Source organism: Catharus ustulatus, chromosome 23 (assembly GCF_009819885.2).
Source record: "Catharus ustulatus isolate bCatUst1 chromosome 23, bCatUst1.pri.v2, whole genome shotgun sequence".
Classification (NCBI taxonomy): Eukaryota; Metazoa; Chordata; class Aves; order Passeriformes; family Turdidae; genus Catharus; species Catharus ustulatus.
In genome coordinates, this window is record NC_046243.1 from 302,774 (window position 1) to 326,435 (window position 23,662).

At 43.8% G+C, this 23,662-nt stretch overlaps 1 protein-coding gene across 1 annotated transcript; it reads left to right on the plus strand.

The window, feature by feature from the left end:
- Positions 1 to 3,144: 3,144 nt before the first annotated feature.
- On the plus strand, positions 3,145 to 9,272 carry HOXB13 (homeobox B13). The gene is made up of 2 exons (XM_033078625.1): positions 3,145 to 3,586; positions 9,022 to 9,272. Exons 1-2 carry the CDS (start codon positions 3,145 to 3,147, stop codon positions 9,270 to 9,272), a joined length of 693 nt encoding a protein of 230 aa, XP_032934516.1.
- The last annotated feature ends 14,390 nt before the right edge of the window (positions 9,273 to 23,662 follow it).

Consider the following 23,662-nt stretch of genomic DNA (forward strand, 5'->3'; position numbering starts at 1 on the left):
GCCGGGCTCCCTTCCAGACCCAGAATCCAATTTTCCAGCCATTGATTATTTCCAAACGTGAAGTCTTTAAGTAGTTCCAATTTTTTTTTTTCCCAATTAATTTTTTTTCTCCTCCTCTTCAAACCGCTTTGGGGTTTGGGTTGGGTTTGATTTTTTTTTATTTCCTTTTGTATTTTGGAAGGACGGGTCGGACTCAATCGGTTTAAAAAAAAAATAAATTGAAATCACAGACTTTTAAAAAGCTGTTCCAGCGATTTTCCAGGCTCCAGATGGGATAAATATTAAATGGATCCTGTGGAGAATAGAATAAAAAAAAGCTGCAAACTGATAAGAGCGTTTGATGATTTTCATGCCGATCATTGAGAAAGGAATTGGTGACAAATTCAGATTTTTTTACTGTAAGATAAACCCGTTCCTCTTGCTCTAAACGCCGAAATTTTCTCCGTAAAATCGCCGGGGAAGAAAAAAATCTGATTGTGGGTTTGGAAATCGCGATTTTCAACAGCTCCGGCGGCAAAACCTGCTCGGAATTCGAGCGGTGTTAAAAGAAATTTGGGGAAAAAATGAATAAATGAACTGAAGAGGATTTTTTTGGGGTGAAAAAGGAAAATTCTCGGGGCAGCATCCGGGGACGAAGCCGCGCTCACCGGGACTCGTCGGGAAAAGGGAAAAAATCCAATTTATAAAATACAATTTATAAAGATCCAATGGATAAAAACCCGATTTATTAAAATGCAATTTATAAAAACCCAACTGACAAAATTCCAATTGACAAAAATCCGATTTCGGTGCCGTCCCCGCGTTTTTCGGGCCGATCCCTCTCCACCTTTTCTTCCTTCCCGCGTTAAAAACAAAAAACAAAGGGAACTAAAAGGAAAAACTCAGCGCTAAAAAACCCAAATAAATCGAATTGAAATGTAAAAAATCGCAGGAAAATCCTCAGTGCACAAATTCAGCCTCAAATTGGGGAAAATCCCGAATTTTCCACCCCAAACCCCGCGGCCCCAGAGCTCCTCAGAGCCTTTAAATTTAAATTTTAACTTTCAACTTGGCCTTGACCTCGCGGCTCCGGCGCGACCTTTCCGTGCCGGGAACCGGGCGAGACCCTCGGCAAACACCGGCGGGGGCTGCGGGGGAAAAAAGGGGAAAAAAAGGGAAAAAACTGGGCTGGAGGAGGGGAAAAAAATCAATTTTAAAAACTTGGGATTGCGGCGTTTTGGGGTTTTTTAATTTGATTTTTTTTCCCCTGTGGAAATTGGATTTTTGATTTTTACTCGATTTTTTTTTCCTGCTGAAATTGAATTTTTGGGTTTTTGATTTTTACTTGATTGGGTTTTTTTACTGCGGAAATTGAATTATTATTTTTTAAATTTTTGATTCTTAGCTGATTTTTTTTCCCCTGCTGAAATTGAATTTTTGGATTTTTTTATTTCTACCTGTTTGTGTTCGGGTTTTTTTTTTGTTGTTGGTGGTGGTGGTTTTGGGGTTTTTTTTTCTTTTGTTTTTCTTTGCTTTGTTTTTTTCGGGTTTTTTTTGGGGTTTTTTTTTTTTTGTTTTTTTCCCCCTAACTGCGGAGATTGCGGGGTTTTTTTAGGAGTGGATTTTAGGGCTGTGTTTGGGGAGTTTATTGGGATTTTCCCCGCTCCTACCCCGATTCCCACCGGATTTCTGCCCCTGCGGCTCCTCCGTTCGCGGTTTGGCCCAAAGAGCAGAAAGGGGATTTTTTATTGCAGATTTTTGCTCAAAAAGCAGAAATCTCCGGATTCATCCGAATTTATTCAACCTCTTTTGGGGGAATTTCCTCAAAACTTTTCCCCAGCGCGACTTTCGGGAAGAAAACAGAGGGAAAAAGGAGGAAAAAAAATCTGTTTGTAGCACGAATACAGAAAAATAAAAAAAACCCGGATGGTTTAACAGCGGGCGCTGCTATTATTAGATTAAATTATTAAATTTTATTAAATTAAATTAAATTAAATTATTGTGTTCACCCCAAATTTTCCAGATCCACGGGATCCCTCATCTTCTTTCCCATTTCTCCACCTGCCCGGAACCCCAAAGGAATTTTCCTCTTTATTTTCCCTGCTCCCTTTTTCTTTGGGATCTTTTCAGGGCCCGGGGTTGCTCTGGGTTATTCCTGAATCTCCGAGGGTTTTTTTTTTTTTTTTTGGGATATCAGATTTTTCCCGTCTCTCCTGACTTTCAGGGAATAAATTCGGGGATTTTTTTTTTGGGATATCAGATTTTTTTCCCGTCTCTCCTGACTTTCAGGGAATAAATTTGGGGATTTTTTTTTGGGATATCAGTTTTTTCCCTTCTCTCCTGATTTTCAGGGGATAAATTCGGGATTTTGGAGGGAATGGAATCGCTGAGGAAGGGAAGGACGAGGCTGGGATGGGGGGAAGGCCCCGAGGGTCAATCCCTGCCCCCCTCGATGGGTCCCGGGCAGAAACCGCTGGGAATAAACATTTTAAACATTTAAAATAAAAATAAAAAATTAAAATAAAGGTGTTTTCAACCCAAGCCCGGATTTTTCCACCCTCGCGCTGCCGTTCCTGTTTTTCCCTCTCCTCGCCCTCCCTCCCTTCTTTCCCCCCCTCATTTCTCCGCCTTCCCCGCACGATTTTTATTTTTCACTTCCAAGAAGCCGCTCAGGAGCCACCTCCGCGTCCCCTCCTGTCACGGCGGTGTCCCCTCCTCCTCCTCCTCCTCCTCCTCCTCCTCCTCCTCTCCCCTCTCCATAAAACCATTTTCGCAATTTCTCCAGCGCTTTATTACACCCGACGGATTTTTTTTTTTTTTTCAATTTTTTTTTTTTTTTTTTTCCTAGCGCTGGGTTGGATTTTTCCTCTCCCCCCTCCCTTTTTTTTCCCCCCTCTCCCACGAACCAATGAGCGAACCTCCACCCCTCGCGTCAGTCCGGCCCTGCAGCAAAAGCCGCTCTTGGGGAGCCCGGAGCCGCTTTTCGCACCCAGAACCGGGGACCCCCCTCGGGCAGAGCCCCCCAAACTCTCCCCATGCCCTCCCCCCATGCAGCCCCCGGGCCTCGAGGGGCTCCTGGCTCCGGGTGGCTTCACCTCCCAACCCCGGGGGCTCCTTCCTCCCCCTCCTCCTCCTCCTCCTCCTCCTCCTTCTCCCCCCCCGTCCATGAACCCCGGGTACCCCCCGGAGCTGCCCCCGGAGCCCCCCAAAGCCCCCCCGGGCTCGGCTCCGCTGCCCTACGGCTACTTCGGCAGTGGCTACTACTCGTGCCGCGTGGCTCGCGGCTCCCTCAAGGCTGGCCCGGCTCCTCAGGGCCCTTTCCAGGCTGAGAAATTCCTGGAAGCTCCCGGAGGAAGCGGAGAGGATTTCCAGAACCGTCCCGCCGAGTTCGCCTTTTACCCGGGTTACGGCGGCGCGTACCAAGCCGTGCCGGGTTACCTGGACGTGGCCGTGGTGCCCGGGCTGGGCGAGCCTCGCCACGAGCCCTTGTTGCCCGTGGATGGGGGCTACCACCAGCCCTGGGCGCTGGCCGGGGGCTGGGGGGGCCAAATGTGCTGCGGCAAGGAGCAGGGCCAGGCGGGATTCCTGCTGAAATCCGCCTTCGCAGGTAACGCCCGGGAGGAAAGGGTTAAAGGGAGCGGGGAGGAAAGGGTTAAACTGAGCTGGGGTTTGGGGTTTTTGGGGGTTTGGTTTTGTGGGGGGGTCGTGGGGAGGGGAGGGGTTGGGGTTCATGAAATAAGAATCATAATTTTATTTAATTTAATTATTTTATTTAATTTGATTTGATTTAATTTGATTTGATTTGATTTGATTTGATCGCGGCCATTTCTGACTCTGAGGCAGAATGGGATCGGTGGGGGTTCAAGTGATCAATTATTGGGATTCAGTGGTTGATTATCGGGACTCAGATGATCATTTATTGGGATTCAAGTGATCAATTATTGGGATTCAGTGATTGGTTATCGGGGTTCAGATGATCATTCATCGGGTTCAAGAGATCAATTTTTGGGATTCAGTGATCGATTATCGGGGCTCAGATGATCATTTATTGGGGTTCCAGTGATCAGTTATCGGGGTTTAGATTATCGTTTATTGGGATTCAAGTGATCAATTATTGGGATTCAGTGATCGATTATCGGGACTCAGATGATCATTTATCGGGATTCAAGTGATCAGTTATTGGGGTTCATTGATCGGTTATCGGGGTTCAGATGATCATTCATCGGGTTCAAGAGATCAATTATTGGAATTCAGCGATCGGTTATCGGGGTTCAGATGATCATTTATCAAGGATCAAGTGATCGTTTATTGGGATTTAGCGATCGATTATCGGGATCCATTATCCATTCTCAGAATTCAAATTACGATTTCTCAGAATTCAGATGATCAGATATTGTGATTCAGGTAATCAATTATCGGGGTTCAAGTGATCGGTTACTGGGGTTTAAATGATCATTGATCAGGACTCAAATGATCAGTTATCGGGGTTCGAGTGATCAATTATTGGGATTCAGGGATCGATTATCGTGGTTCAAATTATCATTAATGGGGGTTCAAGTGATCAGTTATTGGGATTCAGAAGATCAATTATTGGGATTCAGTTGATCCATTATCGGGATCCATTATCCAGTCTCAGAATTTAAATGATCATTTATCAGAATTCAGATGATCAATTATCGGGGTTCAAGTGATCAATTACCGGGGCTTCAGATGATAATTTATCAGGGTTCAAGTGATCAATTATTGGGATTCAGTGATCAATTACCGGGGGTTCAGATGATCAGTTATTGGGGTTCAAACGATCATCGATCACGATTCAAGTGATCATTTATTGGGGTCCAGCTGATCAATGATCAGGGTTCAAATGATCATTGATCAAGATTCAGATGATCATTGATCAGGATTCAGATGATCATTGATCAGGGTTCAGATGATCAGTTAGCGGGGTTTAAAGGATCAATTATCGGCATTAAAAGGATCAATTATCGGGATTAAAAGCATCGTTTATCGGGATATAGATGACGATATTTTGGGGGTTCACACGATGATATTTTAGGGCATCAGACGATATTTATTTTGGAAATTTGGACAATATTCTGGGGGTTCACACGATGACATTATCGGGGTTCACAAGATGATATTTTGGGGTTCACACAATGATTTTTTGGGGTTTACATGATGATTTTTTGGGAATTCACAAGATGACGTTTTAGGGTTTACACAATGACTTTTTTGGGGTTTACACAATGACATTTTGGGGTTCACACAATGACATTTTGTGGTTCAGGCAATGACTTTTTTGGGGATTCACACAATGATTTTTTGGGGTTTACACAATGACATTTTGGGGTTTACACGATGATTTTTTGGGGGTTCAAACAATGACATTATCAGGATTCACACAATGATATTTTGGGGGATTCACACGATGTTATTTTGGAGATTCAGACGGTTTTTTGGGGGCTCAGGCAATGAAATTTTGGGGTTCAGGCAATGCCATTATTCATGGTCACACGATGATTTTTTGGGGTTTACACGATGATTTTTTGGGGTTCACGTGATGATTTTTTGGGAATTCACAAGATGACATTTTGGGGTTTACACGATGATTTTTTGGGTTCACACAATGACATTTTGGGGTTTACACGATGATTTTTTTGGAGTTTACACGATGATATTTTGGGGACTCAAACAATGATGTTTTGGGGTCTCAGACAATGACATTTTTGGAGTTTACACGATTATTTTTTTGGGGTTTACACGATGATATTTTGGGATTCACACATTGACATTTTGGGGTTTATACAATGACATTTTGGGGTTTACACGATGATATTTTGGGGTTCACACTATGATTTTTTGGGGTTTACACAATGACATTTTGGGGTTCACACAATTATATTTTTGGAGTTCACACGATGATTTTTTGGGGTTTACACGATGATATTTTGGGTTTTACACAATGACATTTTGGGGTTCACACGATGATTTTTTGGGGTTCACACGGGGACATTTTTGGGATTCACACCATATTTTGGGGTTCATACAATGACATTTTTTGGGTTTACACAATGATTTTTGGGGTTCCCACGGGGACATTTCAGGCCCGTCCCAGGCCGGTTTTGGGGGCTCTGCAGGGCACGGGGGGTTTCTCCCACCCTCCGCTCTGGGGTTCAGAGATTGATTAAAGTTATTGATTTAATTAAAGAGATTCATTTAATTAAAGTGATTAAAAGGGGTTGAGCACTTCGCTCATTTACCGATATTTGGATTTCACCAGAGCAAAAAAATGTCAAAACATGCAGAGCATGAAAATCAAATCTTGAAATATCGAGAGGGAGAAGATGGAACTTAAAAATGTTTAAACATCGAGAGGCAGAATATAGAAATTTAAAATCTTTCAATTTTTAAAGTGAGAATACAGAAATTTAAAAACTTTAAATATCGAGAGGGGGAATATAGAAATTTTAAAATTTTAAATACTGAGAGGAAGAATATGGAACTTAATTTTTTTTCAATATTTAGAGGGAGAATATAGAACTTTAAAATCTTCAAATATCAAGAGGGAGAATATAGAAGTTATTAATTTTTAAATACCGAAGGAGAGAATATAGAGCTTAATTATTTTAAATATCGAGAATTCAGAAGTTTAAAATCTTTAAATATCGAGAGGGAGAACACAGAACTTAAAAACTTTAAATACCTAAAGGGGGAATACAGAACTTTAAAAACTTTAAACACTGAGAGAGAGAACACAGAACTTAAAATTCTTTAATTATCGAGTAGAACATAGAACTTTAAATACCAAGAGGGAGAATATAGAACTTTTTTTTTTTAATATTGAGAAGAGAGAACTTGAAATTTTTAAAAGGTTGAGAATTTAGAACTTTAAAAACTTTTTTTTCGGAACTTTTTTCCGTATTTAGAGGGAGAATATAGAACTTTAAAAAATTTAAATACTGAGAGAATATAGAACTTTTTTTTTTAATATATGGAGAATATAGAAATTTTGTATTTTTTAAATAGGAGAGGGACAACACGGAACTTTAAGATTTTAAGAGGAGAACCCAGACAGGAATTTTTCAAACCCCAGAGCTCGGGGAGGGGAGAGCGGGGACGGGGCTGGGAGGGGTTGGGGACAGCCCTGACCCCAAAAGGACTCGGGGGAGTTTGGGGACATCCCTGACCCTGTGTCCCCAGGAGGGTCGGGCTGAGTTTAGGGGATTTTTGGGGTGTTTTTTTGGGATTTTTGGGGACCCCACTGACCTCATGTCCCCAGGAGGGCTGAGCTGGATTTGGGGGATTTTTTGGGATTTTTAGGGACACCCCCTGACCCTGTGTCCCCCCATATCCCGGTCCCCAGGAGGGCTGGGCTGTGTTTAATGTTTTATTTTGATTTTTGGGACACCCCAGACGCCGCTCCCCAGGAGGGCTGGACTGGGTCTGGGGGGTTTGGGGTTTTTTGGGGGGATTTTTGGGGACACCCTGACCCTGTTTCCCCCCAGATGCCGGTCCCCAGGAGGACTGGGCTGGGTTTAATGTTATTTTTTTTGGACACCCCAGATACCACTCCCCAGGAGGGCTGGGCTGGGTTTAGGAGATTTTTGGAGGGATTTTTAGGGACCCCCCTGACCCCGTGTCCCCCCAGATCCCGCTCCCCAGGAGGGCTGGGCTGCGTTTAATGTTTTTTTTGTTATTTTTGGGACACCCCAGATCCCGGTCCCCAGGAGGGCTGGGCTGTATTTAATGTTTTTTTTTTTTATTTTTTGGACACCCCAGATCCCGCTCCCCAGGAGGGCTGGGCTGTGTGTAATGGTTTATTTTTTATTTTTTATTTTTGGGATATCCCCAGACACCACCCCCCAGGAGGGCTGGGATGTGTTTAATGTTTTATTTTTTATTTTTTGGACACCCAGACACCGCACCCCAGGAGGGCTGGGCTGTATTTAATGTTTTATTTTTATTTTTTGGACACCCCAGACACCACCCCCCATGAGGGCTGGGCTGGGTTTAATGTTTTATTTTTTATTTTTATTTTTTGGACACCCCAGACACCACCCCCCAGGAGGGCTGGGCTGTGTTTAATGTTTTATTTTTTATTTTTTATTTTTGTGACACCCCAGATACCACCCCCCAGGAGGGTTGGGATGTGTTTAATGTTTTATTTTTTATTTTTTATTTTTTGGATACCCCAGACACCACCCCCCCAGGAGGGCTGGGATGTGTTTAATGTTTTATTTTTTATTTTTGGGGACACCCTGACCCCGTTTCCCCCCAGATGCCGCTCCCCAGGAGGGCTGGGCTCTGTTTAATGTTTTATTTTTTATTTTTTATTTTTTGGACACCCCATATCCCGCTCCCCAGGAGGGCTGGGCTGGGTTTAATGTTTTATTTTTTATTTTTTATTTTTTGGGACACCCCAGACACCACCCCCCAGGAGGGCTGGGCTGTGTTTAATGTTATTTTTTTTTTTTTGGGCACCCCAGACACCACCCCCCAGGAGGGCTGGGCTGTGTTTAATGTTTTATTTTTTATTTTTATTTTTGGGACACCCCAGACACCACCCCCCAGGAGGGCTGGGCTGTGTTTAATGTTATTTTTTATTTTTTGGACACCCAGATCCCGCTCCCCAGGAGTGCTGGGCTGTGTTTAATGTTTTATTTTTTATTTTTATTTTTTGGACACCCCAGACACCGCCCCCCAGGAGGGTTGGGTTGTGTTTAATGTTTTATTTTTTATTTTTATTTTTTGGACACCCCAGACACCGCTCCCCAGGAGGGCTGGGCTGTGTTTAATGTTTTATTTTTTATTTTTTATTTTTTGGACACCCCAGACACCGCCCCCCAGGAGGGCTGGACTGTATTTAATGTTATTTATTTTTATTTTTTGGACACCCCAGACACCACCCCCCAGGAGGGCTGAGCTGTGTTTAATGTTTTATTTTTTATTTTTATTTTTTGGACACCCCAGACACCACCCCCCAGGAGGACTGTGCTGTGTGTAATGGTTTATTTTTTATTTTTTATTTTTTGGACACCCCAGACACCGCCCCCCAGGAGGGCTGCTCTCTGCGCCGCGGCCGCAAGAAGCGCGTTCCGTACAGCAAGGGGCAGCTGAAGGAGCTGGAGAAGGAATTCGCCAGCAGCAAATTCATCACCCGCGAGCGCAGGAGGAAAATCTCGGCCGCCACCAACCTGAGCGAGCGGCAAATCACCATCTGGTTCCAGAACCGCCGCGTCAAGGAGAAGAAAGTGGTGGCCAAAATCAAAAACAGCGCCAGCGGCACCCCCTGAGTGTCCCCGTTTGTCACCGGGGGCTGGGGGGACACCGGGACCCCCCCTTTGTCACCGGGGCAATCAGGGGACTCCGGGACCCCCCCTTGGCCCCTGAGCAATGAGGGGACACCGGGACCCCCCCTTTGTCCCTTGCAGACTGAGGGGACACCGGGAACCCCCTGTTTGTCACCGAGACCTCCCGTTTGTCCCCTGGGCACTGAGGGGACATCGGGACCCCCCCGCTTTGTCATCCTGGCGCTGGGGGGACACCGGGACCACCTCCTGTTTGTCACCAAGACCCCCGGTTTGTCACCGGGACACTGAGGGGACACCAGGACCCCCTCGTTTGTCACCGGGACCCCCCGTTTGTCACTCGGGTAATGAGGGGACACCGGGACCCCCCCCTGTTTGTCACCTGGGCGCTGGAGGGACACCGGGACCTCTCGCTTTGTCCCCTGGGCAATGAGGGGACACCAGGACCCCCCTTTGTCATTGAGACCATTCCGTTTGTCACCCGGGACCTCTCCTTTGTCCCTTGCAGACTGAGGGGACACTGGGACTCCCTGTTTGTCACCGGGACCCCCGCCTGTGTCCTCTGGGCAATGAGGGGACATCGAGACCCCCTGTTTGTCACCGGGGCGCTGGGGGGACACCGGGACCCCCCCCCGTTTATCACAGGGACCTCTCCTTTGTCGCCTGGGCACTGAGGGGACACTGGGACTCCCTGTTTGTCACTGGGACCCCTCCGTTTGTCACCCGGGCCCTGGAGGGACACCAGGACCCCCACTTTGTCCCTTGAGCAATGAGGGGACACCGGACCCCCTCGTTTGTCACTGGGAGCCCCCCCCAATTGTCCCTTGCAGAGTGAGGGGACACCGGGACCCCTCCCTTTGTCACCAGGACCCCCTGTCTGTCATCCGAGCGCTGAGGGGACACCGGGGACATTCCCTTTGTCCCCTGGGAAATGAGGGGACACTGGGACTCCCTGTTTGTCACCAAGACCCCCCGTTTGTCACCCGGGCACTGGGGGGACACCAGGATCCCCCCCAGTTGTCACCAGGACCCCTCTTTTGTCATTGGGACCCCCCACTTTTGTCACCCGGGAGCCGAGGGGACACCGGGACCCCCATTTTTGTCACCAGGACCCCCCAAAGATTCCCCAAATCGAACGGAACCGCCCCAAAATTCATCAAAATTCACCCCAAAAATCATCAATTTATCCCAAAATTCACCCCAAAATTCATCAATTCACCCCAAAATTCACCCCAAAATTTACCCCAAAAATTCATCCCAAAAATTCATCAATTCACCCCAAAACTCCCTCGAAAATTCACCCCAAAATTCCCCCGAAAATTCCCCAACTCACCCCAAAATTCCCCAATTCACCCCAAAATTCACCAATTTAACCCCAAAATTCACCCGAAAATTCATCAACTCACCCCAAAATTCCCCAATTCACTCCAAAATTCATCCATTCACCCCTAAATTCCCCCGAAAATTCCCCAATTCACCCCAAAATTCCCCAATTCACCCCAAAATTCCCCAATTCACCGCAAAATGACCCAATTTAACCCCAAAATTCATCAATTTACCCCAAAATTCCCCTGAAAATTCATCAATTTATCCCAAAATTACCCAATTTAACCCCAAAATTCACCAATTCACCCCAAAACTCCCGACCCTGCCGGCAGAATTTGGGGTTTTAAAATAACAAAAAAAAAAAAATCTCCCCAAATTCAGGCAGAATTTGAGGGAGAATAAACGGAGAATAAATGAGGAGGAAATGAAGAAGAAAGGACGAAGAAAGAAGGAAGAAATAAAAAACAAAAAGAAGAAGAAAGAAAAAAAATGAAGAAAAAATAAAGAAAAAAATAAAGAGAAAATAAAGAAAAAATAAAGAAAAAATTCTAAAAAATAAAGAAAAAATAAAGGAAAAAAACCCAACAAAAAATAAAGAAAAAAACGAAGAAAAAAATAAAGAAAAAAATTTAAAAATAAAGAAACCCACGCAAATAAATCCCAAAAAAAGGAATGTACAGGACATGCTATGACCATGTAGGCACCCATTTATAAAGGCACGTACAACTTTTTATTCTTAATATTATTATTATTATTCTTATTATTCATGTTTTTGGTATAAAAATCCCATATGCACATGCAGATATTTAGCGCTGGCTCCCGGATTTTTTGTGCTTTCTGTATTTTCTGTATTTTCTGCACGATTAAAGGCGCTGTAGCCCTGTGTGGATTTATCAAAAACGATCAAAATGATAAAAAAATTATCAAAATGTACTCGGAGCAAGGTGTATGAACATTTATAACCCGGAAATCCGCTTGTATTTTGAGAATTAAAGGACGCCCCAAAATCCAGCTCTGGTTTGTGCTGAAATCCCTGGGTTTGAACCCCAAAATTTATTTTTAAAATTATTTTTTTCTTTATTTTCTTTCTTTATTTTTTATTTTTATTTTTTATTTTTTTTATTGTCGTTCTTATTTTCTTTATTTCTTTATTATTTCTTTATTTTCTCTTTTCTTTATTTCTTTTTTTTAAATTTCTTTCTTATTTTTTAATTTCTTTCTTATTTTCTTATTTTCTTTCTTATTTCTTTATTGTCTTTCTTATTTTCTTCGTTTCTTTCTTATTTCTTTATTTTCTTTCTTATTTTATTTCTTTATTTTTAAAAATTTTTCTTTCTTGTTTTCTTTATTTCATTATTATTTCTTTATTTTCTTTCTTATCTTCTTCATTTCTTCATGTCTTCATTTTCCCCACCCAGAATTTTTTTTTTTTCCCCAAATGAGCCGGGACTTGCTAAACCGGGCTTGGACCGGGGGATCTGCTGCCCTTCCCCTGCCCAGCAAAGCACTGATCCCGGCTTAGTGACCCCGGCTTAGTGACCCCGATTTATTGATCCCGGTTTAGTGACCCCGATTTAGTAATCCCGGTTTAGTGACCCCGATTTAGTAACCCCAGCTTAGTGACCCTGGCTTAGCGATCCCGGTTTAATGATCCAGGTTTAGTGACCCCGGCTTAGTGACCCCAGTTTAGTGACCCCGATTTAGTAATCCCGGTTTAGTAATCTCGGTTTAGCGATCCCGGTTTAGTGACCCCGACTTAGTGACCCCGGTTTAGTGATCCCAGTTTAGCGATCCCAGTTTAGTGACCCCGGTTCAGTGACCCAGATTTAGTAATCCTGGTTTAGCGATCCTGGTTTAGTGACCCCAGTTTAGTGATCTAGGTTTAGTGACCCTGGTTTAGTGACCCCGGCTTAGTGATCCCAATTTAGTGATCCCAGTTTAGCGATCCCGGCTTAGTGACCCCGGTTCAGTGACCCCGATTTAGTAATCCTGGTTTAGTGATTCCGGCTTAGTGATCTCAATTTAGTGATTCCAGTGGTGGTAGGGACGGAGGAGGAGGAGGAGGAGGAGGAGGAGGAGGAGGAGGAGGAGGGGAAGTCTCGGTGGGAGCCGTAAAACCCGAGCGAAGCCGAGCTTGGCCCCGAGCCCGGCCCGACATCCTCGTAAAACGCCGGGAACTGCTCCCAACCCCCTCCCGCTGCCGTTGAACTTGAGACTTGTAAAACCCGGGCTAGAGCTGGGATAAAAAAAAGGAAATGGTGAAAAAAAGGGTGGGGGGATAGCGGGAAATCGGGGTTTAAAAAGATACAAAACCCGGGCTAGAGTTGGGATTAAAAAGAGGGAAATAGCGAAAAAAAGGGGGGTAAATCGGCGGTAAAAAAGATACAAAACCTGGGCTAAAATAGCTTCAAAACCCGGGTCAGAGCAGTGTTAAAACCTGGGCTAAAATAGAGAAAAAAAAGGGGTAAATCTGGGGTAAAAAAGATACAAAATCTGGGCCAGAGCTGAGCTGAAAACTGGGACAAAATAGAGAAAAAATCGGGGCTTAAAAACCTCAAACCCTGGGCTAAACCAGCTCAAAAAACTGGGACAGAACAACCCCAAACCCAGCTTAGAATAACCCAAAACCTGACCTTGAACAGCCCCAAATCTGGCCTAGAAGAGCCTCAAACCCGGCCTACAACAGGCCCAAACCCGGTCTAGAACAGGCCCAAAACCCGGACTAAACCAGCCCAAAACCCGGCCTAGAAGAGTCCAAAACCTGGACTAGAACAGGCCCAAAACTTGGCCTAGAACAGCCCCAAAACCCAGACTAAACCAGCCCCAAACTCGACCTAGAAGAGTCCAAAACCCGGCCTAGAACAGCCCAAAACCCAACCTAGAACAGCCTCAAAACCCAGACTAAACCAGCCCCAAACTCGGCCTAGAAGAGTCCAAAACCTGGCCTAGAACAACCCCAAACCCGGCCTAGAGCAGCCCTCTCCTGTCTCATCTCCCTTTTCTCTCCTCTCCCAATTCCCCCAAACCCCAAAATCCCCCAAAATCCCCCCAAAAATTCGTTCTGGGATCACCAAACCTCCCCTCTCCCCTCTCTCAATTCCCCCAAATCCCAAATTCGCAAAATCCCCTTGGAATCCCCAAAATCCATTCTGGGATCACGAATCCTCTTCCGTCCCCTCTCCTAATTCCCACAAACCCCCCAAAATCCCCCAAATTCCTCCCAAAAATCCCCCAAAAATCCATTCTGGGATCCCCAAACCTCCCCTCTCCTCTCTCCCAATTCCCCCAAACCCCAAAATTTTCCCAAAATTTCCCCCAAATTTCCCCCAAATCCCCCGGAATTTCCCCTTCCCCTCCCCCTCCCCTTTTGTCCAAGTTCATCCCCCCCGCTCTCCGTGTCTGGCCCGGCTTTTGTTGGGTTTTTTTTGGTTGTTTTTTATTTTATTTGGGTTTTTTTTCCTCTTTTCCTCCCTTTCCCCTTCAAAGGATTTTGTCATTGAACTTGAGCCCGCGCCGTGAACATTCCTGGGCTCCCTCCCCGCTCCTCTCCCTTTTTTTTTTTTGTATGGAAATGTAAAAAAAAATTTCATTTTTTACCCCCTCACCTCGTTTTTTTCCCCCTAAAATAACCCCGATGTTTCATTCTGTACCCACAACAAAAATCTCAAATTCTCGTCCTCTCAGTTTATTTAAAATTTTAATTATTGTTGGTTTGTTTTGGTTTTTTTTCCCGAATTTTTAACGCGTTTTATTTCAGAGCTGTAAACAAAACAAAACACGAAAAGTCCTCGCTGGGGTTAAATTTAAATTTATTTAATTTATTTAAATTTAAACGATGATCGTATCTGACATCCCGTAAATTTTAAATTTAATTTACTCCTCTCCAGCCCTCCCCGAGTGTTTCTTTTTTTAATACATCAACCCTCAAACAAAACAGAATTATTTTCCCCCTGAAATCATTTTTTTCACATTTTTTTCGCTAGATATTTAATAGCTTTTCATAAAATAAAGTTTTTTTTTTAAACCCGAAAAAAGTGGAATGAGTTTATTGTTTGCAGCGCGATGAAAAAACACAAATCAACAGCAAAAATCGCTTTTTTATCTTTTTTTTTCCCCTCCCGATGCTCAGAACGGAACACCCGAGTGAGGAAAATTCCGATTTTTCTGCTGCGGTTTCGTTTGTTCCGACTCGACTCCTGCTGCAGAGCTCCGTGTGCTGAATATTAATGGGGGAAAATCCGCATTACAAACCCGAAATCTGCATTGCAAACCCGAAATCCGCACTACAAACCCAAAAATTCCCATTACAAACCCAAAAATTCGCATTACAAACCCAAAAATTCACATTATAAACCCAAAATCTTCATTACAGCCCGAAAATTCCCAATTATGGCCCTAAAAATCGGCATTTCAGACCCTAAAAATTCAAATTGCAGACCCCAAAATCTGCATCACTGACCCAAAAATTCCCATTACAAACCCAAAATCTTCATTGCAGCCCGAAAAATCCGAATTATAGCCCGAAAAAATCGGCATTTCAGACCCTAAATATTCGAATTGCAGACCCCAAAATCCGCGATTTTCTGTCAAAGAAGAAAACCCAAAAAAACCGGATTTTTTAATTCATTTTTTTACTTTATTTTGTCAGTTTTTCCCCTCGGTTTTTTAAATTGAAAGGATAATTAATGAGCTCCGAATATTCGGATTTTGCCGCGTTCCTCAGGCTCCGTCCCCCTCGTCCACAGCACAAAAAAAATCTAAAAAAAATGTTTAAAAATCCCGAAAAAACAAAAAAAGTTATTTTTTTCCTAGCAGGAGGAAAAAGCGAAGCCCGGGGGTGAAACTGGGGAAAATTCCGATTTTTTGTAAAAGGAGATCCCTGTTGGGAGAGGCAAAAAAAAAATTTAAAAATTGCAATTTTCCCAAAATTTGGGAGTTTTGGCTGCAGCCGAGGCAGAATTTTTTCTGTATTTGTTGGCGTTTTTTTGGTTTAAAATGTGGTTTTAATTATTAATTATTTTATTTTAAGATGCAATCCCTCACTTTTAATTTTAAATTTATTTTTATTTTCAATAGAATCTCTGTGCATGGAGAATTTTTCTAGTAAAAATAGGAATTATTCTAGCAAAAAATCAGAATTGTTCCACCGAAAAATAAGAATACTTCTACCAAAAAATAGGAGTTCTTCTACTAAAACTTTAATTTTATAAACGTTATTGTTTCATGAATTTTAGTCTTTTATAAACTTTTAATTTTATAAACTTTATTTATTTTCTAACCTTTATTCTTTTATACATTTTATTCTTTTATACACTATATTATTTCATAATCATTTTAAAAATCTATTTTATTAATTTTATAACCTTTGTTCTTGGCTGCCACCGTGGTTTTGTCTTGTTGCAGAATAATGTTTATTATTTAAATAAACATTAAATTAAATGTTAATTTAAATCTAAATAAAAAACTAAATTAAATTTTTAAAATTATAACTTTAATAAATTAAATTTAAAAACTAAATTTATTTAAAATAAATTAATTCGGGAATTGGGGATTTTTTTAGCAACAGGAATTCGGGAATTTGGGATTTTTTAGCAGCAGGAAATCGGGAATTTGGGGGATTTGGGATTTCTCTAGGAGCAGGAATTCGAGAATTCGGGAATTTGGAGATTTGGGATTTCTTTAGCAGCAGGAATTCAAGAATTCGGGAATTCAGGAATTCGAGGATTTGGGATTTCTTCTCTAGGAGTAGGAATTCGGGAATTTGGGATTTTTTAGCAGCAGGAATTCGGGAATTTGGGGATTTAGGATTTCTTCTCTAGCAGCAAGAATTCGGGAATTTGGGATTTTTTTAGGAGCAGGAATTCGGGGATTTGGGGGATTTGGGATTTCTTCTCTAGGAACAGAAATTCGGAGATCTGGGATTTCTCTAGGAGCAGGAATTCGGAATTTGGGATTTTTTTAGCAGCAGGAATTCGGGGATTTGGGATTTCTCTAGGAGCAGGAATTTGGGGATTTGGGATTTCTCTCGGAGCAGGAATTTCGAGATATGGGATTTTTTTAGCAACAGGAATTCGGGGATTTGGGATTTCTGTAGGAGCAGGAATTGGGGGATTTGGGGTTTTTTAGCATCCAGGGCAAATCTGAATTCCAGAGGGTTCCTGGAATCATGGAAGAATGGATGGGGAACAACCTCGGGGATATTTTCCTTTTCCTTTTTCTTCCCTTTCTCCTTTTCCCTTCCCAATTTCCCCCCCTTATTTTTAACCCCAATTAACCCCGGACATTCCCCCACCTCCGAATTTACCAAATCCCCCCGAAATCCCATTAAAATCGCGGATTTGGGCTCCCCCATAAGGAGAATTCTCCCACCTGCCCCCCACATTAAAGTGAATTTCTCCAGCATCCCACCTGATGTTCCTCAGGAGTCCACCTGGAATTTTGGAATCACAAAAGTTCCTGAGTCAGGAGAGCGCAAAAAACAAAAAAAACCAAAAAAAAACCCAAAAAAACAAAACCAAAAAGTCCCAAAACCCCAAAAGAGAAAGGCAAAAAACCTCCCAAAATAAAAAAAAATTTAAAAAGAAAAAAACACACACACACAAAAAGACAAACAAAAAACCCCAAAATAATAACAAAATAAAATTTTAAAAGATAGAAAAAAAATAAAAAAAAAAAAAAATTCCCAAAACCCCAAAACAGAAAGACAAACCCCCCCCCAAAAAAAAATTTAAAAAAAGAAAAAACCACAAACACACACACACAAAACCAAATTTAAAAAAACCCAAAATAATGACAAAAAGTAATAACAAAAAGTAATAACAAAAAATAATAACAAAAATAATAACAAAAAATAATAATAAAAAGATTTTTAAAATAAAGGACAAAAACAAAAAAAACCAAAAAACCAAAACCAAAAAGTCCCAAAACCCCAAAAGAGAAAGGCAAAAAAAACCCCAAAAAAAAAAAAAAATTAAAAAAGAAAAAAACCACAAACACACACACACAAAACCAGACAAAAAACCTCCAAAATAATAACAAAAAGTAATAACAAAAAATAATAAAAAGATTTTAAAAAGAAAGAAAAAAAACCCCAAAAAATCCCAAAACCCCAAAATAGAAAGGCCAAAAAAACCCCAAAATTAAAAAAAAAATTAAAAAAGAAAAAACCACAAACAAAAAACCTCCAAAATAATAACAAAAAATAATAACAAAAAATAACAAAAATAATAACAAAAAATAATAACAAAAATAATAACAAAAATAACAAAAAATAAGAACAAAAATAACGAAAAATGACAATAAAAATAATTTTTAAAAACCGAAACAGGACAAAATAACAAAAAAAATTGCTCGATTTATAAATCTTTAATAAATTTTAAATCCCCCCCGTGCTTTCAGCTTTGTGGAAAGGATTTTAGGATTTTTTTGGGATGTCAAAGCGCCGCGCTCGGCTGGGCAGGTGCTTCTTGTTAAAATTCCTGCGGGTTCTGCCGGCGGGGACAGGAATTCTGGGGGTGGGCTTCCTGTCATCCCTCAGCATTCCAACATTTCCTGAAACCCCCCCGGGAAAATCCCATTTCTCTGATTTTTCACCCATTTTCAGCTTTTTTTTTTTCCTTTTCAGAGATGGGCCTGAAGCCTGGTTTTGCCCCTGAGAATTTTAATTTTTTTTTGGGTTCCTCAGAGATTTTATTTCGGATTTCTCAGTGTGTTTATGCAGTTATTTATCCCCAAGTGCGTTTTTCAAAAAAATATTAGCGATTTTTACCCCAGTCCTGACTCTTTCTTTGGGATTTAAAATTTAAATAAATAAAAAAAAAATCCCTTTGTGCTGCAGCTCTTTGGATTTTCACAAGCTGAGGAAGGTCGGCGGCGCTTTTATGGCCGGCTCAGCTTTATGGGTGTTGCCCTTTCTGATAAAAATCCCGATTTTTTTTATTCCCATCGCCATGAACTCCCTCACCTCACGATTTAGGAGCGGTTTTAAGGAGTCCCTACAGGTCTGCACACAGAGCAGAGCATTTAAATCAATATTTACATTAAAATCCCAACCCTCAGCTTTGTGATCGCGTCTTTGGGGCACCCCAAAAATCCCAAATTTCTCCCCCCAGACATGGCTGGAGCAGAGCAGGGTGGAAAAAGGGAAATAAAAACCTCCCAGGGTCGGGAATTTCATGGAAATCAGGAATTGGAGCTGAGGAAATCGGAGCAGAGTTCTGTCCCCACCTTGTCACTTTGTCCCCATTAACAAATGGGATTTGCCGAGGGTGACTCAGAGCAAATGGAAAAAGGGACAAAGATCAGACCTGGAGCTGAGCAAAGGCCTGGTTCTAAAGGGTGTTCAGGGAAATGGAAAAAGGACAAAGATCAGTCCCATAAATCTGAAAAATCCCAGTTCAGGGGGGATTCAGGGAAATGGAAAAAGGACAAAGATCAGTCCTATAAATCTGAAAAATCCCGGTTCTGAAAGGGGTTCAGGGAAATGGAAAAGGGACAAAGCTCAGTCCTATAAATCTGAAAAATCCCGGTTCTGAAAGAGGTTCAGGGAAATGGGAAAAGGACAAAGCTCAGGCCCAGTTCTGAACACAGACCCGGTTCTAAAGGGGATTCAGAACAAATGGAAAAAGGGACAAAGCTCAGTTCTGGTTCTGAGAACAGGTTCAGCTCTAAAAGGAATTCAAGGAAATGGAAAAAGGACAAAGATCAGTCCCATAAACCTGAAAAATCCCAGTTCTGAGGGGGTTCAGGGAAATGGAGAAAGAGACAAAGCTCAGGCCCAGTTCTAAAAGGAATTTAGAACAAATGGAAAAGGGACAAAGCTCAGTCCCATAAAACTGAAAAATTCCAGTTCTGGGGGGATTCAGAGAAATGGAAAAAGGGACAAAGCTCAGTTCTGGTTCTGAGCACAGGCCTGGTTCTAAAAGGAATTTGGAACAAATGGAAAAGGGACAAAGCTCAGTCCCATAAACCTGAAATATCCCGGTTCTAAAAGGAATTCAGAGCAAATGGAAAAGGGACAAAGCTCAATCCCATAAACCCGAAAAGTCCGGGTTCTGAGGGGATTCAGTGAAATGGAAAAAAGGACAAAGATCAGTTCTGGTTCTAGAGGGGGTTCAGTGAAATGGAAAAAGGAACAAATCTCATTTTGTTTTTGCACAGCCCCATTTCTGAGAGCAAAGGGATGTTGGATATAAAATCCTTCCTCCTGGGCCCAGCCCTGGGTGTGTCCTCACCTTCCCTCCCCTTCCCTCTCCCGGTTCTGCCTCTCCCGCCTGGATTTGCTGAATTTTGGACTCTGGGAATCGCAGATTTCCCAACCCATCCCCGAAAAATCCCTGGGGACATTTTCCACCCCAAACCTCGGGATTTTCACTGCGGCTTCTCACAAAAGTGAAATTCCTGGGAGGATTTTCTGCCACTGAATCCAGCTCTGAGCCACTTGCTGTTGGGGATACCCCCACCCCAAATCCCTGTCCCTGTATCAAATCCCAAATCCCTGTATCAAACCCCAAATTCCTGTCCCTGCATCCCCCACCCCAAATTCCTGTCTTGTATCAACCACCTCAAATTCCTGTCCCTGTACCAATCCCAAATTCCTGTCTTGAATTCCCCACCCCAAATTCCTGTCCTGCATCCCCCACCCCAAATTCCTGTCTCTGTATCCACCCCAAATTCCTGTCCCTGTACCAATCCCAAATTTCTGTCTTGAATTCCTCACCCCAAATTCCTGTCCCTGTATCCCCCACCCCAAATTTCTATCTTGAATTCCCCAACCCAAATTCCTGTCTCTATATCCACCCCAAATTCCTGTCCCTGTACCAATCCCAAATTCCTGTCTTGAATTCCTCACCCCAAATTCCTGTCCTATATTCCCACCCCAAATTCCTGTCCCTGTATCCCCCACCCCAAATTCCTATCCCGTATCCACCCCAAATTCCTGTCCCTGTCCCGAGGTGAAATCTGGGATGAGATTCCCGCTCCGTTTCCCTCCAGCCCCGAGTCCTTTTTGGGATTTTGGGAGATTTTTGCTCCCAAAAATTTGGGCTCAGCCTCACCCCGGAGTCTCGGGAGGAGCAGACACCGGGAACGATGGAAAATGGGAGGGAAAGGGAGGGGAAAAGATGGAAAAGGGGGGGGAAAAGGTGGGTAAAGGTTGGAAAAGAGGTGAGAAAATAGGTGGGAAAAGGGGTGGAAAAAGCTGAAAAAAGCTGGAATAAGAGCTGGAAACTGCTGGAAAAGGGTTGGGAAAGGTTTGGAAAAGGGTCCTGGCAAAAGACAGGGAAAAGCTGGAAAAGAGATAAAAAAGGATTGGGAAAGGCTGGAAAAGGGCCCTGGAAAATGGCTGAAAAAAATGCTGGGAAAAGATGGAAAAGAGAGGGAAAGTGGCTCTGGAAAAGGGGTGGAAAATGATGAGAAAGGCCCTGGGAAAGAACTGGGAAAGAGATGGAAAAGGATTGGGAAAGGTGGAAAAAAGACCGTGGAAAAAAAACTGGGAAAGAATTGGAAAAGAGTCTGGAAAAGGGTTGGGAAAGGCTGGAAAATGCTGGAAAATGCTGGAAAATTCTGGAAAATTCTGAGAAATGCTGGGAAAGCTCTGCAGCCTCCAGAATTTGTCCCAGTTCAGCATTTCCCTGAGTTCCACATCCCAAAACCCCAGAGAGACAAAATCTGGAATTAGGAAATGTTCATAAATCCTCTGGGAACGCTCGGAATTCCCGGGAGCTCCTTCATCCCCCCCCAGATCTGGGCAGGAAAAACGGGAACATCCAGAGCTGGGCTTTGTCCAAGAACTAAATAAAATAAAAATTAAATAGAACTTGGCTGGGCTGTGCTGGAAGAGTTTAAAACAAAATTCTGGGAGAGTTTTGAAATCCCATAAAAAGCCGAGGTTTGGATGGAATTTGGGAAGGGATTTTTGGGATTTCAGCCCCGGAGCCGGATCCTTCCCGAGGTTTGGAGCAATTTCTGCCTTTGCCACCACCCCAAAATTTTTATTTGTGCTGAAATCCCGTGGGGATCCGGGCTGAGGGAGAAGCGATGGCAAAATCCCAAAGAAATCCCTCAAAGCTGCCCCAAAATATCCTGGGACACCCCAAAATGTCCTGGGACAACCCAAAACTCCTGGGACACTCAAAAAATACCCCGGGACACCCCAAAACACCCTGGGGTACCCCAAAGTTCTGTGGGACAATTCAAATCTTTGGGGTCACCCCAAAGATGTGGGGAAAACCTGACCCAGTTGTGTGGGGTCACCCCAAAGTTCTGTGGGGTCATCCCAAAGCTGTGGGACACCCCAAAGCTCTTTGGGACACCCCGAAATTCTTTAGAACATCCCAAGGATCTCAGGGGTCACCCTAAAATGTGGGACACCCCAAAGCAGTGGGGACACCTGACCCGGTTCTCTTGGGTCACCCCAAAATTCTCCAGAGCACCCCAAAGTTCTTTGGGACACCCCAAAGCCGTGGGGTCACCCCAAAGATGTGGGGAAAACCTGGCCCAGTTGTGTGGGGTCACCCCAAAACTCTTTGGGACACCTCAAAGCTGTGTGGGGTCACTCCAAAGTTCTGTGGGGTCATCCCAAAGCTCTGTGGGACACCCCAAAGTTCTTTGGGACACCCCGAAGTTCTTTAGAACACCCCAAAGCTCTGTGGGGTCACCCTAAAGTGTGGGACACCCCAAAGCAGTGGGGACACCTGGCCCAGTTCTCTTGGGTCACCCCAAAACTCTCCAGAACACCCCAAAACTCTTTGGGACACCCCAAAGCCGTGGGGTCACCCCAAAGATGTGGGGAAAACCTGGCCCAGTTGTGTGGGGTCACCCCAAAACTCTTTGGGACACCTCAAAGCTGTGTGGGGTCACTCCAAAGTTCTGTGGGGTCATCCCAAAGCTCTGTGGGACACCCCAAAGTTCTTTGGGACACCCCGAAGTTCTTTAGAACACCCCAAAGCTCTGTGGGGTCACCCTAAAGTGTGGGACACCCCAAAGCAGTGGGGACACCTGGCCCAGTTCTCTTGGGTCACCCCAAAACTCTCCAGAACACCCCAAAACTCTTTGGGACACCCCAAAGCCGTGGGGTCACCCCAAAGATGTGGGGAAAACCTGGCCCAGTTGTGTGGGGTCACCCCAAAACTCTTTGGGACACCTCAAAGCTGTGTGGGGTCACTCCAAAGTTCTGTGGGGTCATCCCAAAGCTCTGTGGGACACCCCAAAGTTCTTTGGGACACCCCGAAGTTCTTTAGAACACCCCAAAGCTCTGTGGGGTCACCCTAAAGTGTGGGACACCCCAAAGCAGTGGGGACACCTGGCCCAGTTCTCTTGGGTCACCCCAAAACTCTCCAGAACACCCCAAAACTCTTTGGGACACCCCAAAGCTGTGGGGTCACCCCAAAGATGTGGGGAAAACCTGACCCAGTTGTGTGGGGTCACCCCAAAACTCTTTGGGACACCTCAAAGCTGTGTGGGGTCACCCCAAAGTTCTGTGGGGTCATCTCAAAGCTCCCTGGGACACCCCAAAGTTCTTTGGGACACCCCGAAGTTCTTTAGAACACCCCAAAGCTCTGTGGGGTCACCCTAAAATGTGGGACACCCCAAAGCGGTGGGGACACCTGGCCCAGTTCTGTAGGGTCACCCCAAAAACTCTTTGGGACACCTCGAAGCTGTGTGAGGTCACCCCAAAACTCTCCAGAACATCCCAAAATTCTTTGGGGCACCCAAAATTGTGGGGTCACCCCAAAGTTCTGTGGGGTCATCCCAAAGCTCTGTAGGATCACCCCAAAGTTCTGTGGGACGCATCCAAGGTGTGGGAACACCCCAAAGCTGTGGGGTCACCTGGGCCAGTTCTGTGGGGTCACCCCAAAACTCTTCAGAACACCCCAAAGTTCTATGGAAAACCTCAAAACTCTGGGGTCATCCCAAAGTTCTTTGGGACACCCCAAAGCTCTGTGGGACACCTCACATTTGTGGGGACAGTTCAAAATTGTTGGGACACCCCAAAAGTTCTGTGGGGTCACCTGGACAAGCACTCTGGAAGACCCCAGAGATCTCTGGGG